The following is a 21,255-nucleotide window of genomic DNA, read 5'->3' on the forward strand; positions in this document are numbered from 1 at the left end:
TGAAAGCAAGCGTCACTTCAGCAGGAAGAATAAACAAAAGCCTGTCTTTCTAGCTCAACTACACTGGTGGATTGTCCATAATAAATATATTATAAAATGCTTTACAAAAATTCATATTTCAACAGTCATGATAAACTCTGCTTTCTGACTAACTATAAAACAGTGTTTTTCCTCTATAAAGGCTATTTCTACTAAATATTTTTAAAATATTTCAGTCAAAACTTTTTTTCATAATAACACTAAAAAATGAGCACAACCTTGCACATGTATGACAGAGTGGCTGGAAAAAAAAAAAAGACAGCAGAAAGCCTCGCTAATAAAATGCAACAACTATCCTATGAAAAATCATTCTTTTTTAGGACATTTTCTTTTATACCAATAGGCTGCAAGTCCATTAATTCTGCAAATCTTATACTTCATAATATCAAAATCAATGTGTTTGGGCTTTTATTTCCTTACATTCACCAAGGTATCCTGATTTTTTCCTGCTCAGTTACCATTTTTGTGTTAAAAAAAAAATCTTCCTTGCATGTGAGCTTATTTGAATTCCTGTGCTGTTCAGTTAAGGATGAAGAGAAAGGGTGGTGCTGTAGACTGTGAAATGCCTTTGTGTTATTCGACCAGAAGCAGATTATTTCAATAGCGCACTACACTCTACAGTCTATTTCAGAGCAAACAGGGATACAGTAAAATCTCTCTGCTGTGAAGTATTTGTCAGCATCTGCTCCTACTTGGAGAAGCTAAGCACAACCTTTGTGCCCCTTCTCAGGAATCAAGCATCGATGTGGGAAGTGAATGGGGTTTCTGAACGCTGTTTTGAGATCATGAACTGACATCTCGGCGTACTGAGGATACATTAAAACTTAATGAGTGACTCAACTGATGACGTTTTCTTGAGGAGCTACAATGGTCCAGTGATATAATCAGCAACTTTCCCAGCAGGAATGTTTTAAATATTGTCTCCTGCACCTCTCAATCATAGTTGAGAAATCAGGATGGGGCTCTACAAAACACCTTCCCCAGTGAAAGTCCCTAGCTAAAATTGCACCTTCACTGCTGTAGACTTCAGTGCATAGTGTTTTGGTGACAGCCTTTTCCAGTAACATAAGGAAGAGAAGGAATCCATTCAAATCACTAAAGAGACTTTTTTTTCTTTTAGTGTAGGTGAGCAACAAAAGCTTATCATAACTATTATTCTAATTATATCTTAACAAATACTTATTAGCCCATGCAGGCAGTAAAACTGAACCACACCAGATGTGGGAAGGGGCCAGAGATGATTGCTTTGACTGAGACCAGAGAGCCATCCCCTGTCTCCTCTCACAACAGTGCGATACGGAACTGCCCAGCTCCCTGTGCCTTACTTAAGCTTAATTATGTCTAATAAACAATAAAGCTAATTTAGAACACGATCCTCCTCACAGTCATGGGCAGAAGGAAGGAAATAAATGGCAACTGAGATGCCACAAGCCCAAACCCCCCACTGACAGGAGAACAAGAAAGCACTCACATCTCACACCTGGTTTCAGTAAATAACATCATTCAACAGAACTTGGTTGTGCCAAAGGTAGACTGCAAGAAGACACATGTCTGATGAGCTAAAGTCCTGTCAAGGTTGTTAACATGCTGGTTTTACGCAGCATTAATGACCTCCTGGGCATCAGTTTCAGGGTTAAGCATGAGATTATACTCATAGTTAACACCATGTGCTTTAGTAAAGACTTCTGCAGGAAGCATTCTTCCACATGTGCTCAACTCCAAATTACTGCAACAGGGATGAAAACATTCAATGAAGATTTAACTCCACAAAGTCTACTTTTCTACTGATACTAGCAGAATTTTCGGAAATAACACTAGGAAAAAATGTTCATAGCAACACATTGATTAATCTGGAAAAAGCTAAAGTGATAAAATACATAGAGTACCTTAAATCATACAAATATAGTATCAAACACATCTAAAAGAAAACAGATATCTATTACATTTTAATACCGTAATGAGTAATGGTTAAATTCCTCATTAAAAAGTTCTTTGCAGAAACTAAAATTGTCTACAATAAAAGCACCTGCAACATTACTCTGACTTTGCATAATCTTCTGTTAATGACCTACACTTTGCAGTATGATGGAACACCCAATAATGCAGTGTTTAGTTCCAACATAAAGGAAGAAACTGGAAGAAAACCAAATTCAGAATGGTTTTAAATGACTCAAAAAGATGAAAGAACTTCCTTAGTTTTCCTTGATTTTACAGTCAGTTCTTTACTGTGTTATATTGCCAAATGTAGAAAAATATGTATTTGAAAAACAAAGGATGGCACATTTTAGTTTTTAAAGCAAAACAAAGTTTAAATGAAAACGTGGGTATCAATATCTAGCAAATCAATATTTTACATTTTTCTATTTAAATACGTAAATTAGCAGAAAGCCTTCCTTATCAATACTGTAAGTTAATAAATAATGTGAATGAAAAAGTACTCCTGAACTTCACATGTCCACTTTGCATAGTTTTAGATGCTAAATGTAGACAGAAACATTCGAAATATGATGTGGGTATGAAAAAACATCGTGCCTTGCAGAAGAAAGATATCCTATTACACTGAGTTTGTAAAAAAATGTTAAAAATAATATATTTTTCAACCTTTTTAACCTTTTCTAGAATTATCTTTCTGCTCTTTAGGAAAACCTGTGGAACTCCCATATGATACATCTGAGAAACTTTACAAGTGTCCAGTTTATTACGGCTTCAGTGCCTTAGTAGGGCCACTCTAAAAGACTCTAGGTTGAAAGCCTTGTCTTTGACAGTTGTCATCAGTAAGGGAACATTTAAGAAAGTGCAAACTTCAGCTTTTTCCCATCCTCCAGCAACTTGGGAAAGAGATTTCTTGAGACAGATGCTGGAATCTGTTTCAACAATGACAGATTTTTATCTCACAAGTTTGCTCAGTCACTTTTTTAATTCCTGTAAAATTCAGGAGCCATAGAGTCTTGTGGTAAAGTGTTCCACAACTAAACTGTGTGCAATGTAAAGCATCATCTTTTCAGGTTTGAACCTGATACCTGTTTTTAATTGTGACTAAACTTTTCCACATGTCATGCATATTTTGTGTAATACACCTATACTACATTCCCCTCTCAATCTTTTGGTTTTTTCTTCCCCAGGCTAAGGAGTCTTCAGAAGCAGCAATTTTTCATTTTTACTCATTCTTAACTTCCTCAACCCCACTCCAATGGAACACCATGGACTGATATAACGACAAAATTAGGCTCTCTGTTACTCTCCATTCTAACATTTTCACATAAGTATTATGACCTCAAGTTCTTGTTCCTAAGTGGCAAAATACAGTTAATGAATAATGATTATGCAAAAACATAATTTCCTTTTTCTCTCTAAATCTTTACGTGTCACTCTACTTATACATGAATGGGAATTTCAAGTGTCTTTTTATTGTTGTTACTTTGTCTCAGAAGGTCTTTGTGCTTTACTTAGTTCATAAGTTCCCTTCTATGTTTATTCTGAATGAGCCGCTATCAACTGCAGGCTTTCTTATGCTGTTATTCACTTTATTTTCCCCGTTACTTGTGAAGATACTTAATAATGACATGTTCAAAGCTAAATATGTAGCATTTACATAACGTACACACTGCACATAAAGGAAAAATACACAAATATCTGCAGTGCTTTCTGTTGATCAACTTAAAAATTATACTTTACTCTAAGAACTTTCTACTTCTGTTACTAGGTAACTTTTGCTGAGATATGAAATAAAGGAAAATCTGTTTTATTTCAGCTTCCTCTACTCTGCATTTGAAATAATAAAATGAGGTGGTGTTCTTTTTTTGGTTTTTGTTTGTTTTTTACATTTATAATCAACAGAGTAAGCTCCTTCACAGTGAAAAAAGGAGAAATACTGTTATGTCAAAAAGTTTTCCCACAAATATTTCCCATGGGCTTGCATTGTCTCTCTGAATTGATAACTATTCAACAACTGTACTATATCAACATTAATAATAATAATAAAAAGTTCAAAGATACTTTACATGCACACTATCCTGAAACGTTCAGTGGGTTTTTTTTAAAAAGCCTCTAGTCTTCTCTCCAACGCTAATATTTCTAAGCAACTTCTCTTCAACTTCATGTTTTAATAGATCACCACAAATATTAATGTTTCCCCTGCAGTCACTGTCTCTGAAGTAACGTAATTCACAAGAAAGCAACAACAAATAAAGTAACCAATTATATTTAAAGCACACTAGGATAAAATTACACTTAAACATGCCTTTTTCCCTTACCTCCTGTTTTTTCCTCACCATTAATATCACCAAGACAGCTGCAGAAATACTTAAAAAAAATTAAATTTTCCAATTGAAATTAATGTTAATTACAATAGGCTGAATTTTAATACAAAAAAATATCTCCTGAAAGACGATACCAGACCCCAAGATTTTCAAACAAGCAAGACTAAAAAAAAAGACATTTTTAGGTATCCAGAGATAGTTCTTTTGTAGTTCATCTTTAAACAGAATTAGCTCAAATGATGCTACAGGTGCTCTAATTATTTTCCAGTTATTTCTAGTAGATAAGAAAGTTTTCTAGAATTCTTACCAAACTCCCTCCAAAAAAAAAAAAATTCTCTGTTATCACGAGAAGGAAAAACAAACCCGACTCATAGCAAAATTAGAAATCAACCTGTTAGAATGAACCTCAGCTTTTTAAATATAACTTAAACTGCAAACTGAAAGATCATCACACTCGGAGAGAACGTGGATGATAACTTCGTATGAATCACTGTTAACCACCTACCCTCAAAAATAAAAGTAGCTTGATATAAATGTCTAGAATTGACAAAGTCTACAAAATACATACCTTAGTTCTTTTTGAAGTATCGGCTATAAGTTTATGAACTGTAATTCACTTATTGTTGATGAGCAACTGGTATGATACAGGGTTTCCTGTTCATTTCTCACAGCTGCATATCAGCTTGACAGTTAAATCTTTCTGAATATTCTAATTTCTAAATCCTTTTCACTTCGACTGTGATCCAGACTTACTTTCTGCTGAGGAAAAGGCATAAAACGCTTACAAGTTCAAATGCTTAATGAGTTTATGAAGAAGAATGTTGTAAGAAGGATTGCTTTGACAGTTTGATAAGATGAACACAATCATTTTCAACATCATACGCCACCCTTAGAAATACAGGTACTGCAACTTCCCTGAGTGGATGTTACTGCATGTAAATTGAAAACCACCAATATCACATCTTTCCAATGCAAATTTCCACAGAAAATTAACTGAAGCATACTGAATCAGCATGATGGAATTTATGAACACCCTCCTCCCACCAAAGTAATAAATTAGCAAACATGAAGCATAACTACCTGCATGCCTGCTTGTGAAGATGCATTTACATTTAAAACATGTACACGGAATTTGTAACTGGTTTACATACATGGACATGTTAAGTCTTGGATTTTACTTCAGACTAGATTTAGCCTTGAGCCCTCAAATACAACCTTCCCACCATTTACACGGTTCAAAGCTGTCCAACTTATTGCCTTGAGACATGTATGTGCCCTTTAGGGAACATGACATGTTGGAGCTTCTTTGGTGCAGAGCTGAAAGGGAGGTTACTCAAATTCCCTCAGAAAGGAATTAACACCAAAATACTCAGTCTAACCAACAGAAGGCAGCTGAGGACAAAAGAGGATTTTGCTTCAGAGCTGCACTACTATTCCAAATCAAACTGCAGACTGCACTTGCTGCATGTATACACAGACTTGCATCTAAAACTTGCTTGTCAAAAGAAGAATTTGGAAAAAAGTTCCAAATAAACACAGAATTCAAACATCCTAGACGATGTCAGCATATCAAAATGGGAACTGAAGAATTCACGAGTTGGACACGATAATTTATATAATCAAGGTCACCTCACATGAGCACAGGGATACTGCCTACAGGAGCAGCGTACCTATTAACGCAAGACTGTTCAAAAGAGTTGGAAGTGCTGCAAAAACATGTCTTTTAAACGACATCTTCATCATTCTGGAAAGATAAAACACCTTGAATTTCAAGGGGGGAGGGGGAAGGAAAAAAGAAAAACATGAAAGCTGCAATTAGAGGACTTGGAAACAAAGACAGAAAGTTTGCTGAATCATCAGTGCTGATGGAGACTGTGGAGAAATAAAAGCTAGCCAGGGTGAAATTCAAGCATTGTGAACCCCTGCAACCAGAGTGAAATCTCTGTAATCAGTGAATACAAGTATACTTTATGACTCTGCTAAAGTGGGCTGAAGTATCCTTAGTGTAATAATATCCAACCATTCAAAATAACAGTAGCTAAATTCAGCATATAACACACTGTAAATGTTGGAGAAAACTGAAAAAATAAAAATGAAGAAAAAACCCACAAAAATATTTTCTTAACTCATTTTGTAAGCTACCTTGAGATGAAGTTCCCAAAGGCATTTTTGGCAACCTGTGTCAGCATACATGAATGACAAACTTCTGCCACTGGCAACACACAATTCAATTTCTGTCTGATTGCATGAAGTCTAAACTCAGTATTTCTCAAACATCATGTTTAACACAAACTGAGAAAGCTATATAAAGAACACTATTCCTTCTTACAATAAACTTTTCAAATAAATAGAAATAAACTCCTATTTTGCCCTCTCTACTGTGGAAAAATACAGTTGGAGCATTTAACCCAAACACCTCCACCTTGAATTGAAATGTATTAAAAAACTGCAACAGCAGAAGTGGAGTCACTGTCTCCAAAAGATGTTTCCCACAACTGCTGTTTTAATTTGATTTGTAAACTCTCTCATTGTTTACAGAGTCATGACAGTATCACAGCACAGTAATGATGCTCATGTTGTGATTCAGACATTATACTTAGTCTTGAATAAGTGCTTTGGAGAGATTTATTTTAATTTTTAGCTTCATTGGAAGATATTACTACCCTGTGGAACACTATTGATTCAACTGAGTTCCCTGAAATGAATCTTACCCGCTGATTCCCATGTACAAGTTTGTTAACTGCTTTATTAAACACACAGCAAAAATGTATTACAGTATAGCCAGAAATATTGAATATAGAAATGAATGTTCTTTCATTGACTTATCTTTTCAAATAGGTGAACAAACTAGGCAAAATTTAAAATAAATTAAAAAATAAATTTTATATATATATATATAGTGTACTATCAAATGAATTCATGAATTTAAGATGTGCAGCTATTATTGGTGATAATTGATCTGTATTCTTAATCAGAATAACCACTAAAGGAACCTACTATTTCAGAAATCATAGTGCATGTTCTATACTCTGTCCAGAGATTTGCATAACCAGAAGGACAACTTACTTTGCAAACCAGTATCAAACTGAGGATTCCTATACTGAAATTCTTTGTTGCTTTGAAACGAATCCTAGCAGCTAAAGGTGGCAAAGATCTAGTGGAATAATGCTTACTAATGACAATCCAGAGGACAGTTTTCATTTGAAAACCACTGTCCATAACTGACACCATGTTAGGCATAATTTTAGAACCTCTTCATATTCAACGCCATCCTGCAGCATATGTAGCATTACTTCATATGCACATTACAAAAATATTAATTCCAACTAAGAACAGAACAGCCAAAATTTAGCACAAGTTTATATACACTTTGAAATAACTGGAGTTTTTTGATCAGTAATTCCTGAACTATTGCTGGGAGAAAAAGCCCTAAATTGGGATAACCAGAAGAATACTTACATAGAAAAATGGCAAGAAAATGAAGGAACTGAATGACAGAAGATCAGAGTAATGACAGAAAAAGCAAATTACATATTCTATCTGATTTAAAGAGATTCATATTATTCAAATTAGACAAAAAGTTCAAAACAAGAATAAGAATTGGGCTTTTTGAAATTCTGTGAGGGGAAAGTAGAGTACAGATAGTCTTGAAAATGTAAGAGAAAAATATGTTGAACAAAAAAAATCCTATACAGGATCTGCTACAAAAAGTTACTAAATAAGAGAACCATGAGCTTTCAGGAGGAAAAAGAAGAATTCTTGGTATCAGTAATTGCCATCAGCTATCTAGGGAGAACTGTCATCCGGATGGTCTGAAATGAAATGCACATCTTAACTAAGGGAGTCAGGTCAGGAAAAAAAAGAAGTAGATATGCAAATCATCAGCATAAGCTGACAGCAAAGTTCCAGGAAAGTCTCAGATCACCCATGAATAGGATGGAGAAAGAAAAGTAAAAAAGGACCAAGAACCCCTGTGAGACTGGAAGAAAGGGCAGAATAGCTCTCAAAATAGACAGTCAAGGGCAATGCAAGTGGCAGAGCAAAGCACAAGACTGTCATGTATCAGGAAAACAAGAAAGGCTAGAATATTAAGGAAGAAATCATCATTACTGGGAGCTAAAGCACTGGAGAAACAAAAGAAGATAAGGTTCTTAATATTTCATGTAGATCTAATGGTGTTGTGCATTCCAGAAACAAACGGTAATTATATCGATTTCATAATCCCTGTACAAGTATCTACGCTACTATAAATAAGCTATTTTTACTGGACTTTAACTGGATTTGTTGCATACTAGTTTATGTTCCCCCAACAAGTTTGTGTTTGAATTCTGTTACTGTGTCTCACACAATGGAAAAAAGTTAAAATTATTTTGAAAGCTCCATACATTTCCTGTGCAGGCTGTTTAAAAGCTTTGTCACTAAAAAAGTCTGCTTCAAAGCCTATCAGGTTAATCTACACACTTCACCCTACTAATCTTCAGCATAGTAGAACGTTTTGCAGTACACAGATGAATCTTGTCATGAATATGTACTATTTATTTTACATAGGCAGTGAATGTTTTGTGAAGTAGTATCAACTGTAAATTTCTGCATTTCAAGACTATTTTATAGTAGCTTTATTTTGTTCACATAAACCAGGAATAACTTAACTAAAGCAGGGTACAACATTTAAAATACTGCATGTAGAGAATGACCTACTTTTTGGAACAACTGATCTTACTTTAGCACCAGGTTTATGAGAATCCGTCTGACTCAGATTATGAAAATAACAGAAATAAGTTCTGATAGTGTCATATCTGGTAGTGATACTTAGAGAGGTGATCATATAGAGAACTTAAGTTAGGTCTAAGTAAATTGAGTGAACACCTATTATATCAAGAGAAACTCTGGAGTTCCATTTCCAGATAACAGCCATACACTCAACAGCAGCTGAAAGAACATTTGAAGGAGACTACAATCTGACACACTTAACTAACCTAGCCTACTTTAACGAATATGTGGAATAACAATAAAACACATTAGGAAAGCAAAAGCGCACAAGGCTTTTTGAACAAAATTTTAAGTATTTCTTTCTTAAGCCAAGTATATTTCTTCCTTTATCGATGCCATTTTATTAAAAAAAAAATACCCAGAGGATAAAAGTCAGTCAATCTAGAAACTGTTACCCTATTCAAAAGAGTAGCACTAGGAAAGGAGCTTCCTCATTGAAGAACCATTAACTCTTTGTTTAGAGGAACAGGAAAATAAATTTGTAAGTAGAACCAACTGATGAGTTCACGGAACACCTAAAATAATTTATTTGCTATGCTATGGGAAGCCACTTAATGCCACACTGAACTCAAAATGTCTTTATGTGAGCGGCGCTTGTTAATACTTCACTTCTACACAGGCATCCCTGTTCTGACAAAGAGCTGCTGCAGCAATAGCGTGAGGCAGATGAGCTAAACGGTTTTGCTGACGTCTTCACATGAAGAGGAGATACAACTATGAATATAACCCCCATGTATGCAGACTTCCTACAGAGGTGGGAGGGAAAAAAAATAATCCATGTCCAAAGACAGCTCTATGAAAACTTGACAGAATAGAGTTCCAGAGCTGCTCTTTGACAATACAAGCAGAGGTTGCTGCTGAAAAGGTAGTTTTCCCTTGCTCACTGCCTTGCCTGTACTTAGGCAATTTTGTTTATGCCAAAATAAAGGGTCATGTAGTCAAATAATTAAACTTATCTAGGTAAAAATTTTCCCAACAGAGAAGAGTTATATAATCTCAAAGCAACCTTGAAATCTAGCAAAGATGGACAGTTCAGCATCCTGGAAACCTCTGACAGCTCACTTATCAGAAATTCACCTTTCCCCCACTGGATGATTCGGCTCATTCTGGGACAGGAAAGCACGGGATCAGCGTAACAAAAGTTGCAATAATGGATAATGGCATATGTGGAAGCAAAGGCAGAAGTACATGCTAGTGGTCGCTTCATTTACACATCTCAAGTAGCAAATGTGGACGCAAGTTCCAATCACTTGCAAGAAAACTCCTTTTTGAAAAGCATGTGATAAATTGTCAGTTCCTGACTTCCCAATCTGCATAGGCATAATAGATGTGAAGTAGCCACTCTTAATACATACTCACTTAAATTACATCTAATATAAATCACAGAATCATTTAAGTTGGAAAGGACCTCCTGAGAACCAAGATCATTCAATCTAATCACCCTGCCAAAGCAGGATCACCTAAACCAGGTTGCCTAACACCCTGTCCAGCTGGCTTCTGAATATCTCCAAGGATGGAAAGCCCATAAATTAGGCAACCTATGCCAATGTTTTATCACCTTCACAGGACAAAATGTTTTCTTGTGTTCAGAGAGAATTCCATGTGTTTCAATTTGTGTCCATTACTTCTTGTCCTGTTACTGGGCACTGCTGAGAACGTTTACAAATATAAATATAATCCAGACAATAAGGAAATACATCAGGACTAGAGGTACTAATTTTAAAACAACCTTTGAAATCACAGAAAAGTGTTATGAAGGTCTGATGTATACAGAATCTAAAAGATGCACAAAATTAAAGAGCACATAGATGAGAGAAAGGCAATATTCCTTTCTCTTTTTGTACAGCAACAGGATTGTCTTTCAGACTTTGGTCTTTGAGAACAATATTAGTTTTAATAAAGCCTTCATCTAGAAACACTGACTGCCTCAAAGCAGCTAAGAAGCAAAACAAACTATTTTCTAGACCGTATCTAACATTCTATTATCATCCTATAGGGTTATGCATCAAGATCCTGATCAATAAAGCACATTAAAGTACAAGCTTAATTAACTAAATTCATGAGTTGTTCTATTGAAGTCAATGGGATTGCTCACATTCTTTAAGTTAAGCATACGTAAAAGTACTTTATCTCATCCTCTCTGCATTTGCAATCAACTTGATTTAGTCAAAGAAAAAATACCATCTATTTCAATAGTACTGGAAGCTACCTTAAGAACTCGAACCAAGAGAAACCTGCAGGCTACGCTATGAATATCAGTCTTGATTTTGCATGTTTTTTGCATGTCTAAATACCTTCCTCATAAAATAGCATGGCTACACATCTTTTTCCTTCTTTTATTTTCCACACCGAATCCCCCCGATGTAAATGAAAACTATCAAACAAAAATGGACAAAATTTGGGCAATATGCGAACAGATTTGCAATCCACACTTATTTACATTGAAAACAGCTGATCTAGTGGCCCAGAATTTCAGGATGAAAACGGTCCTTTTGAATATTATAAAAGGAATTTTAACTCACTTTTTGCAGAAATTCAGAGAGGTTCTACTTTGAGATTAAGATCTCTAAATTTAAGTGTCTACAAGCATGCTGTAGTACTAAAGCTACACAGGTGATGAAGATGTAGTTTTTTTTCTTGGTTCAAGTTCTTGACATTAACCACCAAGACAGACAAGCTGGACTAACTACCAACAGTTACCTGAAAGCACCTACATTCAAGAGCAGAAAAAGCATGAGAAATTATAAATAAAGAAATAAAGAAACAGAAAACAACTTCATCTCACACTATGAATCTCTGATGTCTTCATCTCTTGAAGATGTTTCCATTTAATATATGACAGAAATAAATTTTACAGTAAAACTATAGACTACAGAGAAGAAAGAAAAGCAGAAAAAGTGCATGAAATGTACACATATTTGCAGCTTGAAAAAGGAGTGATTGTATACAGAAATAGAAAACAGTTTTAAAACAGGTAATAGAGAAAAAGTGAATAAAGAATGATTTGACACAATTTCTCACAATCAAAGAAAGAGATGGAAGTGAATTCAAAAGAATCCTTCATTAAATCAGAGAGCAGAATTTCTTTTCACACATTGAACAAAGAAATTGCAGAAAGTCATTGCCACAGGATGTTTTGAACAGTATATTTTAAAATAGTTAGATAAATATTTAATACTACTCAATGGGACAGAGATATAAAGCTTCTGAGTAGCAGAAGACAGGAGGGTATACACCTTCCCCACTCTTTGCTCTTACTCTGAATGTTTGTTGTTGTCCACTTCACCTAACCTGGTTCAAGGATCTTTATGGTCCAAACTACACTTTGTATAAAAAACAGACCAGACCATTAGGACAGTGAGCAGTCTGAAGAAAAGGATGAGAACAATTGCCTAGTTAGTATCATGGACTCAATATGGAAGAGAGACATTCAAACTCCCACAAAACAAAAAATATTCCTGTCCATGAAAAATTATATCTGCTGTCAGTAGATGTATTTTTGAGTCTCTGTCTCAGGTGGCTTAAGGCTTTGACCACAACTAGAGTAGTAATTATATCTTTCTTGTGTAGATTCCCTGCTATCTGTTGAGAAATGAACTCCTGTTTCAACTTAATAGATTCTACTGTTATTTTTAAATAAATACTAATCACAGGAGACAAATCTACCAAAAAACAGACTTCAATCATTCTCATGCTCAGGGAATTAAAATCTCTGATTCATTGTATGTAAGAAATGGAAACACAGAAAACACATCTACCTGCGTTTTTAAACATTTCTTAACCTTCAATGACTAACGGCCAGACAAGTAATATTAATACATGTAACCCTTGTCCTCCAGTGGAATAATTACTGAGAGGGCAAATTATTGAAACTAATTACTGAAGATACACTTATTGAGAATAAAGTTATATCCACATCTTCAGCATACAAGGCAGCTCGCAAGGAATCTGCTCTGCATGGCTCACCCCACCCCATCCCAGCCTGGCCTGCATCCTTGGTTGGTCATGATGCTGGGAGTCCAGTGTACTGGCACTAAGGAATATGGCGGGTGGAGCAGTGTGGAGATACCATGGCCAGGTCCTACGTACAAGGCAGGTATAGGAACCAGATGGTATAGCTTCTGTCAATTAAAAATATAAATGTTCCATTCTGTCCAAAATGCTAGTTACTGAGCCAGCAGATGTGTCAAAATTTGTCCTATGGATGAACTTCGCTCATTATAATCTCATTATAATAGCAAAACACATTGCCATCCCAACAGATATACAGAATCACAATCTCTGACCACTGCCCTCCAGCGACTTCATGATCCATCTCACCATGCTTTCATCCAGCCCATAATTCCTGAGCTTGCCTATGAGGACGTTGTGAGCGATGGTGTCAAAAGCTTTGATGAAGTCAAGGTAGACAATGTCCACTGTTCTCCCCTCGCCTACCCAGCCAGTCATACCATCATAGAAGGCTATCACATTGGTCAAACATGATTTTTCTTTGGTGAACCCATGCTGACTACTCCTGGTAACCTTCTTTTCCTCCACATGCTTGGAGATGACACCCAGAACAAGCTGTTCCATCACCTTTCCAGGGATCAAAGAGAGGCTAATTGGCCTGTAGTTTACTGGGTCATCCTTCTTGACCTTCACAAAGACTGGAGTGACATGGGCTTTCTTCCAGTCCTCAGGCAGCTCTCCTGCTCTCCAACACCTTTCAAAGATGGAGAGTGGCTTTGTGATAACATCTACCAACTGTCTCAGCACTCATGGGTGTATCCCATCGGGGCCCATGGATTTGTGGATGTCCAGTTTGTCTAAATGATCTCTAACCTGATCCTCCTCAACCAACGGAAAGTCTTCCTTATGCCAGACTTTCTCTGCTATCTTCCATCATGCTCCTATGCTCCAATGAGCAAGCACTGTGAAGTTTTTACCTTAAAAATCGAAGTGAGAATTTTTACACCAATCAATAACAAAGGTACGTATGACTAGAGTCACTCAAACTCCACCTAAACTCAGAAGAAACTATAAAATATGCTAACAATAGAGGAAGGGTGGGGGGAAGACACCATCACTGACAAGTCAAGAAAACAGCACAACAGGTACCTGGGATCAGTCGACTGGCTGGGTAAGATTTGCATACCTGGTTATACCAAGTGTTCTTCCAGGACACTTGGACTTCAAGCTTGTATTTGTAATCACATTAGTAGCACTATTCAGTCATCTCAGAATGTATATATGTTTGGTACCAATACATATTTCTTCAAATTAAAGTGTGTTTTTTGCAGACAGTGTATTATATCAATGGCAATCTAAAAGAATCTGTACCTGTTGCTTTAATAAACCTCATTATTTGTGGACCTAGTAATGAAAATTTCTCACTGGATGTGCTCAATATATCTTATACTACTTCTGAATTCGTGCAAGTGTGTAAATTCAATGACCATGACCCGAATCCGCACTATTAGCCAATCCGTAATCACGTGAATTCAGCATAACACCAGACTGGCTGTCAAGCACAATCAGACTTATAGTGCTGACTTGAGGTTATCTGGCATAATTTGGTATCACTCAGGAGTTCAGCTCAGCCGCTCACAGCCCTCAGTGCAAATACTGAGGACAAGCTGGAATGCAAGGAAGCTTAACTTCTGCTAAATTAACCTCTTAAAAAAAATAACTCAGTCTTTTCTCTCTTTTCTTTTTCCTGTGACCAAACTTGAATTTTAATACGTCTCTAGAGTTAGATGTGTACTTCTCCATTTGGATAAACAGTATACTTCTGCAGTTTTTCATGAGCTTCAATAAGATTTTGGGATCTTCAGCATTTCTGGAAAATCATACCAATGCTGTTTATTAAAATGTAACATTAGATTTTTTTTTTTTGTTGTTTTAAACAAAATCCCCTTGATCAAAAGCTAGTGATAAGCTAAATAAATTATATCAACAAATAAATGGGAAACAAAGATGTCTGCTACCATAGCAGTTAATAGGGTATATAAGGTCCAACATGAGATACATGACAACTAAAATGAACACTAAGAGAGGGAAAATAAGCTTCACCCTTCCTTGAAGAAAGAAAAGATATAAATGGTTGGTCAAGTATATGTGATAATACGTTGTTTAATGAAGACATGCATTTTCCAAAAAAATGAAATAATGTTTACTTTGAGCAAAGGAAGCATCAGTCACTTGGATGAAGAAGAAAGATTCTGTTTAAAGGAGGAAAAAATACATATTTCTGGACCCACCTGCAGGACTTTGGGAAGAGAAGCATAAGCCAGTAGTTTCCACCAACACTGGGTGCTCTGTTGAGGTTTGTCTAACAGATGCAACCTGAGAAATGTACTTTCTACTGAGAAAGAAAATCTTCTTCAGAAAAGATGGCAAATAAGCTGGAAAAGGACATGCAATTGTTCTGATTTAACACTAGGTTCAAATCACAGCTCTGCACTCTCATCCTCTCTCCCTCGCACTGGCTGTGGTGCTCATCAGCCTCCCCACTGGGTTAATCTGAAGAAAACTAACAGATACTGCTGAGGAGCAGGGGGTAACAGGAACTAGGAGAAAAATCTATTTCAGCAGTGAGAGAGTAAATCAACTCATCAGTACTGTCAAATTCTATCAGTGTTATTATTTGCTTTTTCCTATGCTTTTTGTATAATTTTGTAACTGTTTTGCATTTTACATGGTAGGATTATATGTTTTAATTTGCATTTATTTTCCATGGTTAGCCTCAAGATACCTTGATAACACTAAAGTTTTCCTCACAAAAGAAAAGGGTAAAGCTGTAAAATAGGATGCCAGGGCACTGTAAACAGTACCTGTCTCACCTGCCTGGTTTGCGGTGTATCCAATGAGACTGAGTGTGTGACTCACTTCAACTACATCAGCCAACTGGTGAGCTGACAATACAGCAGCCAGCTAAGTGGTAACTGAACAAAAAGGTTTCCTGGCAGGAGAAAATACTAAGCTGTACACTTGAACTGTTAACACTCAGATGGCACTTGCCACCACATATTTAAAATCAAAATAATGTACACAGCTGCTACCATGGGTTTTTTGTTGTTGTTGCTGTTGTTTTGGTTTGGTTTTTTGTTTGTTTTGTTTTTTGTTTTCCCTAAACAAGATTTTACCTATGGAACTTGCACCAGTGTCTCTTCTGCAAATTATGTACCTCTATAGAGTTACTTACACATAGAAATCACTGCACAAAAGACAGCACAAAAAGGTAATTTACGTAATATCATCAGATCAGAAGGAAAGCACTGTAATGAAAAATACATGTATTCCATTCTACATGAAAAGTAAATAAAATTAAGTACTTACATGCCAATGAAAATTCTCATCCTCTTTAAAACAGTAGTCAGTATAGCATCACGTTATCTTGTATTAGAATGATTTGATGGCATTGTTACAAGTTTCCTTCCAGCTCCAAACTGTCCAGAAATCAAGTGTAGTTTTGAACTCAATATTTAAGCAGTTCAAAAATAGATAGCTGAAACTAAACTCTGTTTAAGGATTGGTGTACAACAACTGATGATCAAGACCTGTATTGTCATTTCTAGTCACGGATGAAGAGTGCAGACTGGCTGCCATTCCTGTACTGGCACACTGCTTCTGCCCCCCAACAGAGAAATATGCAGCTGCATTAACAGAGATCTTAAAGGTGCGTCAAGGGCAACGCACATTTTAAGAAACAAAATAAACCAAAAGAAAAACTTGATGCAAGCTTCAATAAAATGTCTTAACCTGAAGCACGGATACTTTCTGAGGTTTTTGATGATAAACACTTAAAATATTTATCTACAGTAGAACAGCACAGACACCGAGCATGGAGATACCCCCATCATTTCTAACACAATATGTTGAATCTTTTAAGCGAGAGTTCAAAGCCAACAAAAGTCAATTTCAAGCACACAATGGAATCTTCAAATTAGTGTCAAAACGCCTACCTGGCAAGGAATAAATATAAAACTAACTTGAATTTCGTAAGTCCATAGAAATATGTTAAACACTTGTATATTCTGAATAATTCAGCCATCATGCTATCTTATTTCACTAATCCTTTATGCTAAAAAAGATCACAAAACGTAAGATAAAAATGCAAGAGATAATAAAAAAGATAAAACCGAGGTCTTATGTTAGACTATTTTGGTTTGTGGAATCTTTCACACTAGAAAAAGCCTATGAACATTCATATTAATCAGTTCTACAGTTTTAAAATTTGAGTGTTTGGGGCATAACTTAACAAGCTATTTCTATTTTGAAAGAGTTTATGAGATATTTACAGCATTTATCTTAGGAAAAAAATAGCAAAGCCCAAACAATGTGAAGAGGAGGCACAACCTACTCTCATTAAAATGCAATTCAGTTTAAAGAATAAACCAAACTAAATATTTATGAATAAGAAGTTTTCATAACATATCCTTTGCAAGCAAGATGCATAATGTCTTCCCTTTTTCTACTTTTCAAAGTTCTGCTACAGAAGACAGTGATATATATATATTTTAGTGGATTTCATAGATAACACTTACAGAATACCAGAGTATCTGCCAAAGTGAGTGTTTGGGAACCTTGCCAAATTTCGCTTCCCCTAAACTCTAACTAGCTCAATAACAGGTATTTTAGATTCAACTATTTACTTCACAGGGCCTAACAAACAACTGATGAATCCTAAATTAAACCAGATAGAAAATATGACACCAGGCAGAGTACCACTGCTACCATACAGACCAAGACAGAGGTAGAGACAGGTGTCCAATCCTATTCTCACCAAAGTCAACAGAACTGCAACAAATTTTGAGAGACAGAATGCAGTTCCAACAACTCCTGACAACAACAGTTATCTATCACGCTAGGAAGTATATAACAGTGGACTATTTAAGTGTGCTGTCATTCACCTGAAAAACCCCTGCTGCAATTCATGAGAAAATGGGACCTGCTCTAAGAATGACCAATCTGGAATTTAAGATAGCGGCAGCACAATATTTATCTTTCCACTCCAAACAGAGGAAAACACACAGCTCAGTGAGACAAGCCATTATTTCAACTTTGATAGGGAGAGGGAAGGAGAAAGGAGACAAAATGCTTTTTTCTGTGAAGACATCATCAGTAGGATCCTCTTGTTCAAGAGAGACCACTTATCTCTAATCCTTGGGAGTGGGGGGAAGCCATCCACCATCACCTTGGATTTCTGCAGGAAAAGGGGGAGGCAGAAGGCACTGCCGGTGCAGATACAAAGAAATCCGACAGTCCCACCTGCTAAAACTCACCCTCCTCCTTGGCCATTCCTGAGTCCTGCTGCGTCCTGGGACTAGAGCTGCCTGTACCCAGCAGCTTGGAAAATGCCCCACCTCCTCCCAGGTAGGTAAAGTCTGAGCAAAACTCTCATGTCAGCAGATCAGAGGAGGCTGCAGTCCCTGCTCATCTTACATTGCAACAGGGTTAGTTCACCTTCTCTCTGAACTTGTACTGCAGTTAAAGGTATTTCTGTTTATAGTAATGCAAGTTTTCTCAATTTCCTGCATTAGGACACAAGAGGTAGCAAAACCAAACCAAACAACAGCATCATCAGCCTTTGGCTACAGTGAGGAAAAGCAGTTAAACATCTTTCTATTATTAGCAGAACTGGTCCTTCCATCTAAAGTGAAATTTCTTTCAAGAGTAAAATTCTATATTATATTTCTACCTCTACTAATTTGAAATCTCTTTCAAATCCAACATCACAGGTCCATCCATAGCCAGCCCTTCCAAGAAACTTCTTTACCAATGCATCTCTAAATGACATTTTGGCCTATAGCAGACTTTTCAGTTAAAAACATGAATCGAGAGATAAAATTAACTGAATAAATTCCATCTCTAAAGTGTTTTGCATTTGGAAAGCAGCACTGCTGATACGGTTGTAAATGACTGAACTAGAAATCATATGCCATGGAATGGCATAGTGACAATTTATTCGTGTATGAATCTGTAACATTGTTTAACACTTCAGCAAAAACTTTGCACAAACTTTACCGGCTCTTGTAGGTTCACTGAGTCAAAACACAGAATTACTCCTTCAGCATGTTTAATACACAAAAATAATCCCACTTAGGTATAAGAATCCCATTTAGGTATAAGAAATCTTCACTTAAAACATACACTTGGAAATCCCCTGTAAATAGATAAGTATTAAGCTTTCAAATACTATAGAGAACTACTGTAATACAGCAGAATTTGCTCAAAATCGGAATTAAATAATCAGAACCACTTACGCATAAAGATCCCACTGAAGTGTAACCTGCCAGGTGCCTATGGACTAACGATAAGAAATGCTGTCCTTCCAGGACAGCAACAGGTAGATTGAGAATGTAACCACACACCTGGGCTTCAAAAGAAATTTCTCAACATTCCTGTAGGATCAAAGCTCATAGATGAGCCAAAAATATCTATTTCTTGGACACATATGGGTGGCTAGCTGCATCAAGGAAGAGCTTCCACGTAATTTTAGCACATTGATGAGACTATTCACCAATCACCAAACACAGTGCCAGAGTTAGCATGGTGGAAAAAAAAAACAAACCTTCAGGAGTTAGAAATGCTGTAGCAACAGAAGTTATTCAAATTGAGAGAAACTCATTATAGCGAAACATGTAAATAGCTCAATCTTTCCGTTTATCAGAAAGGTCTTATAAAGAATAAATATTATCCACTGGAAGAAAATACCAGGCAGTAATAGATATTAAAATGAATAACAGATGTTATAATGAGACAAAGGAGGTAAAAGGACCCCACATGGAAACAACAGCTAATTCAAATCAGAAATTTGTTTAAGATTAAAAACCAAATAAAACTTGCAATGATATCCCCTCTTAGGACAGATTAATAGTGTAAGCGATAGATTCCTCATTTCTTAACATTTTCTTATTAGATTTGGATACCATACTACAAAATAAACTTCACTGAAAAGACTTACTGAACTAATTAAATGTATAACCAGCAGTTATTAACACTCTAGTAGAGGTCAGGACAGATGGTCCAAGTGGGCATTCTGGCCTTAAAATGTATGAAACTAGCTAAACATTCCTACATAAGCAGAGGTAAAGACACCGATGTCTAAAGATGTTATGTCTCTCTATGACATATAAAGTAGGAGTTATTATATTTACAAAGTAATTCAGTTCAAAATTGTTATGGAATTTATTTTTTTTAATTTTATTTTTTGTTAACTTCAACAGGAAAGATAGTTATTGAGTATATTCTTTAAATACATAGTTAAAAATTGCAATGAAAAGCTACTGGAATGTCAAGTAACAGAACTAAGACTGGGTGAACAGTTTTTCTCTGATACCAATTCCTTCACTTGACGGTCTGGCAAGGAATTACTGAGGAAAAATTATTACCTCAACTAGAGGTCAGTAACATAAGGAGTGTTGTCTGGACAAACAATAAGACAGAAGGCATGGCAGAAGGATGAATGCTGAGAACAGAAGACTAGAAACTGGTATTGGACAAAGCAGTTAAGCAGACAGGCAGTAAGAAGCCTGGAACTCAGAATCAATGGAAGGGATTGATTATGCACAATTCAATGTTTTTCTTCTCGGAAGAGACAGAAGGGAGCATTGGCATTAACCCATGCTTTGAGTGACTGTTCATTTTAGTGCTAGAAATTATCATGATATCAAGTGCTTGGTTTCGAAGGGCAAGAAGACTGAAGTGTTTCTAAGTGTTTATGATCACTGATGGCTTTTTCCCTTATCACGATGATTCTCAGATGACGCTAAAACAAAAGGTTCAAGAACAGCCACATGCAGGCAAACAAACTGGTATGTCCAAAACACATTATCAGAGTTATGAAGGTTAAAAAAAGTACTTACTTGGTATGTGTCCCATAACCTGATGGTACAATGTAATGGGACTTCTCTCATCAGCAAGTTATTCATCCAACGGAAAGCAAATTGCAGGTATTTCACCTCATGCTGATCCAAGTGCCTATGAACTTGTTCTGAAGACAGAATAAACAGACATTTTACTGCAACTTTTCTTAAGTCCTTAAATATCAAATGCACTGGTTGAAAAAATAAAATCCTCCTTCGATCCCAAGCCAATAAAATGTCGTGGTACAGGCAAACTCTTACAATGAATGAAAATCCCCAAAATAGAAATGACTACCTAAACATTACATAGCATTTATTTTTTCTGCCTCTAGATAGCT

General features: G+C 36.1%; 1 protein-coding gene across 2 annotated transcripts in view; it reads right to left on the bottom strand.

The window, feature by feature from the left end:
- TBC1D22A (TBC1 domain family member 22A) overlaps positions 1-21,255 on the bottom strand; it is a 163,952-nt gene that overhangs the window by 50,793 nt on the left and 91,904 nt on the right. For both annotated transcript variants that reach the window (XM_065854268.2, XM_065854259.2), the window contains exon 11: positions 20,918-21,045. In XM_065854268.2, the coding sequence (XP_065710340.1) occupies positions 20,918-21,045 (128 nt within the window). The remainder of the gene's footprint in view (positions 1-20,917; positions 21,046-21,255) is intronic.

The sequence above is a fragment of the Patagioenas fasciata genome, chromosome 1 (assembly GCF_037038585.1).
Source record: "Patagioenas fasciata isolate bPatFas1 chromosome 1, bPatFas1.hap1, whole genome shotgun sequence".
In the NCBI taxonomy this organism is placed as follows: Eukaryota; Metazoa; Chordata; class Aves; order Columbiformes; family Columbidae; genus Patagioenas; species Patagioenas fasciata.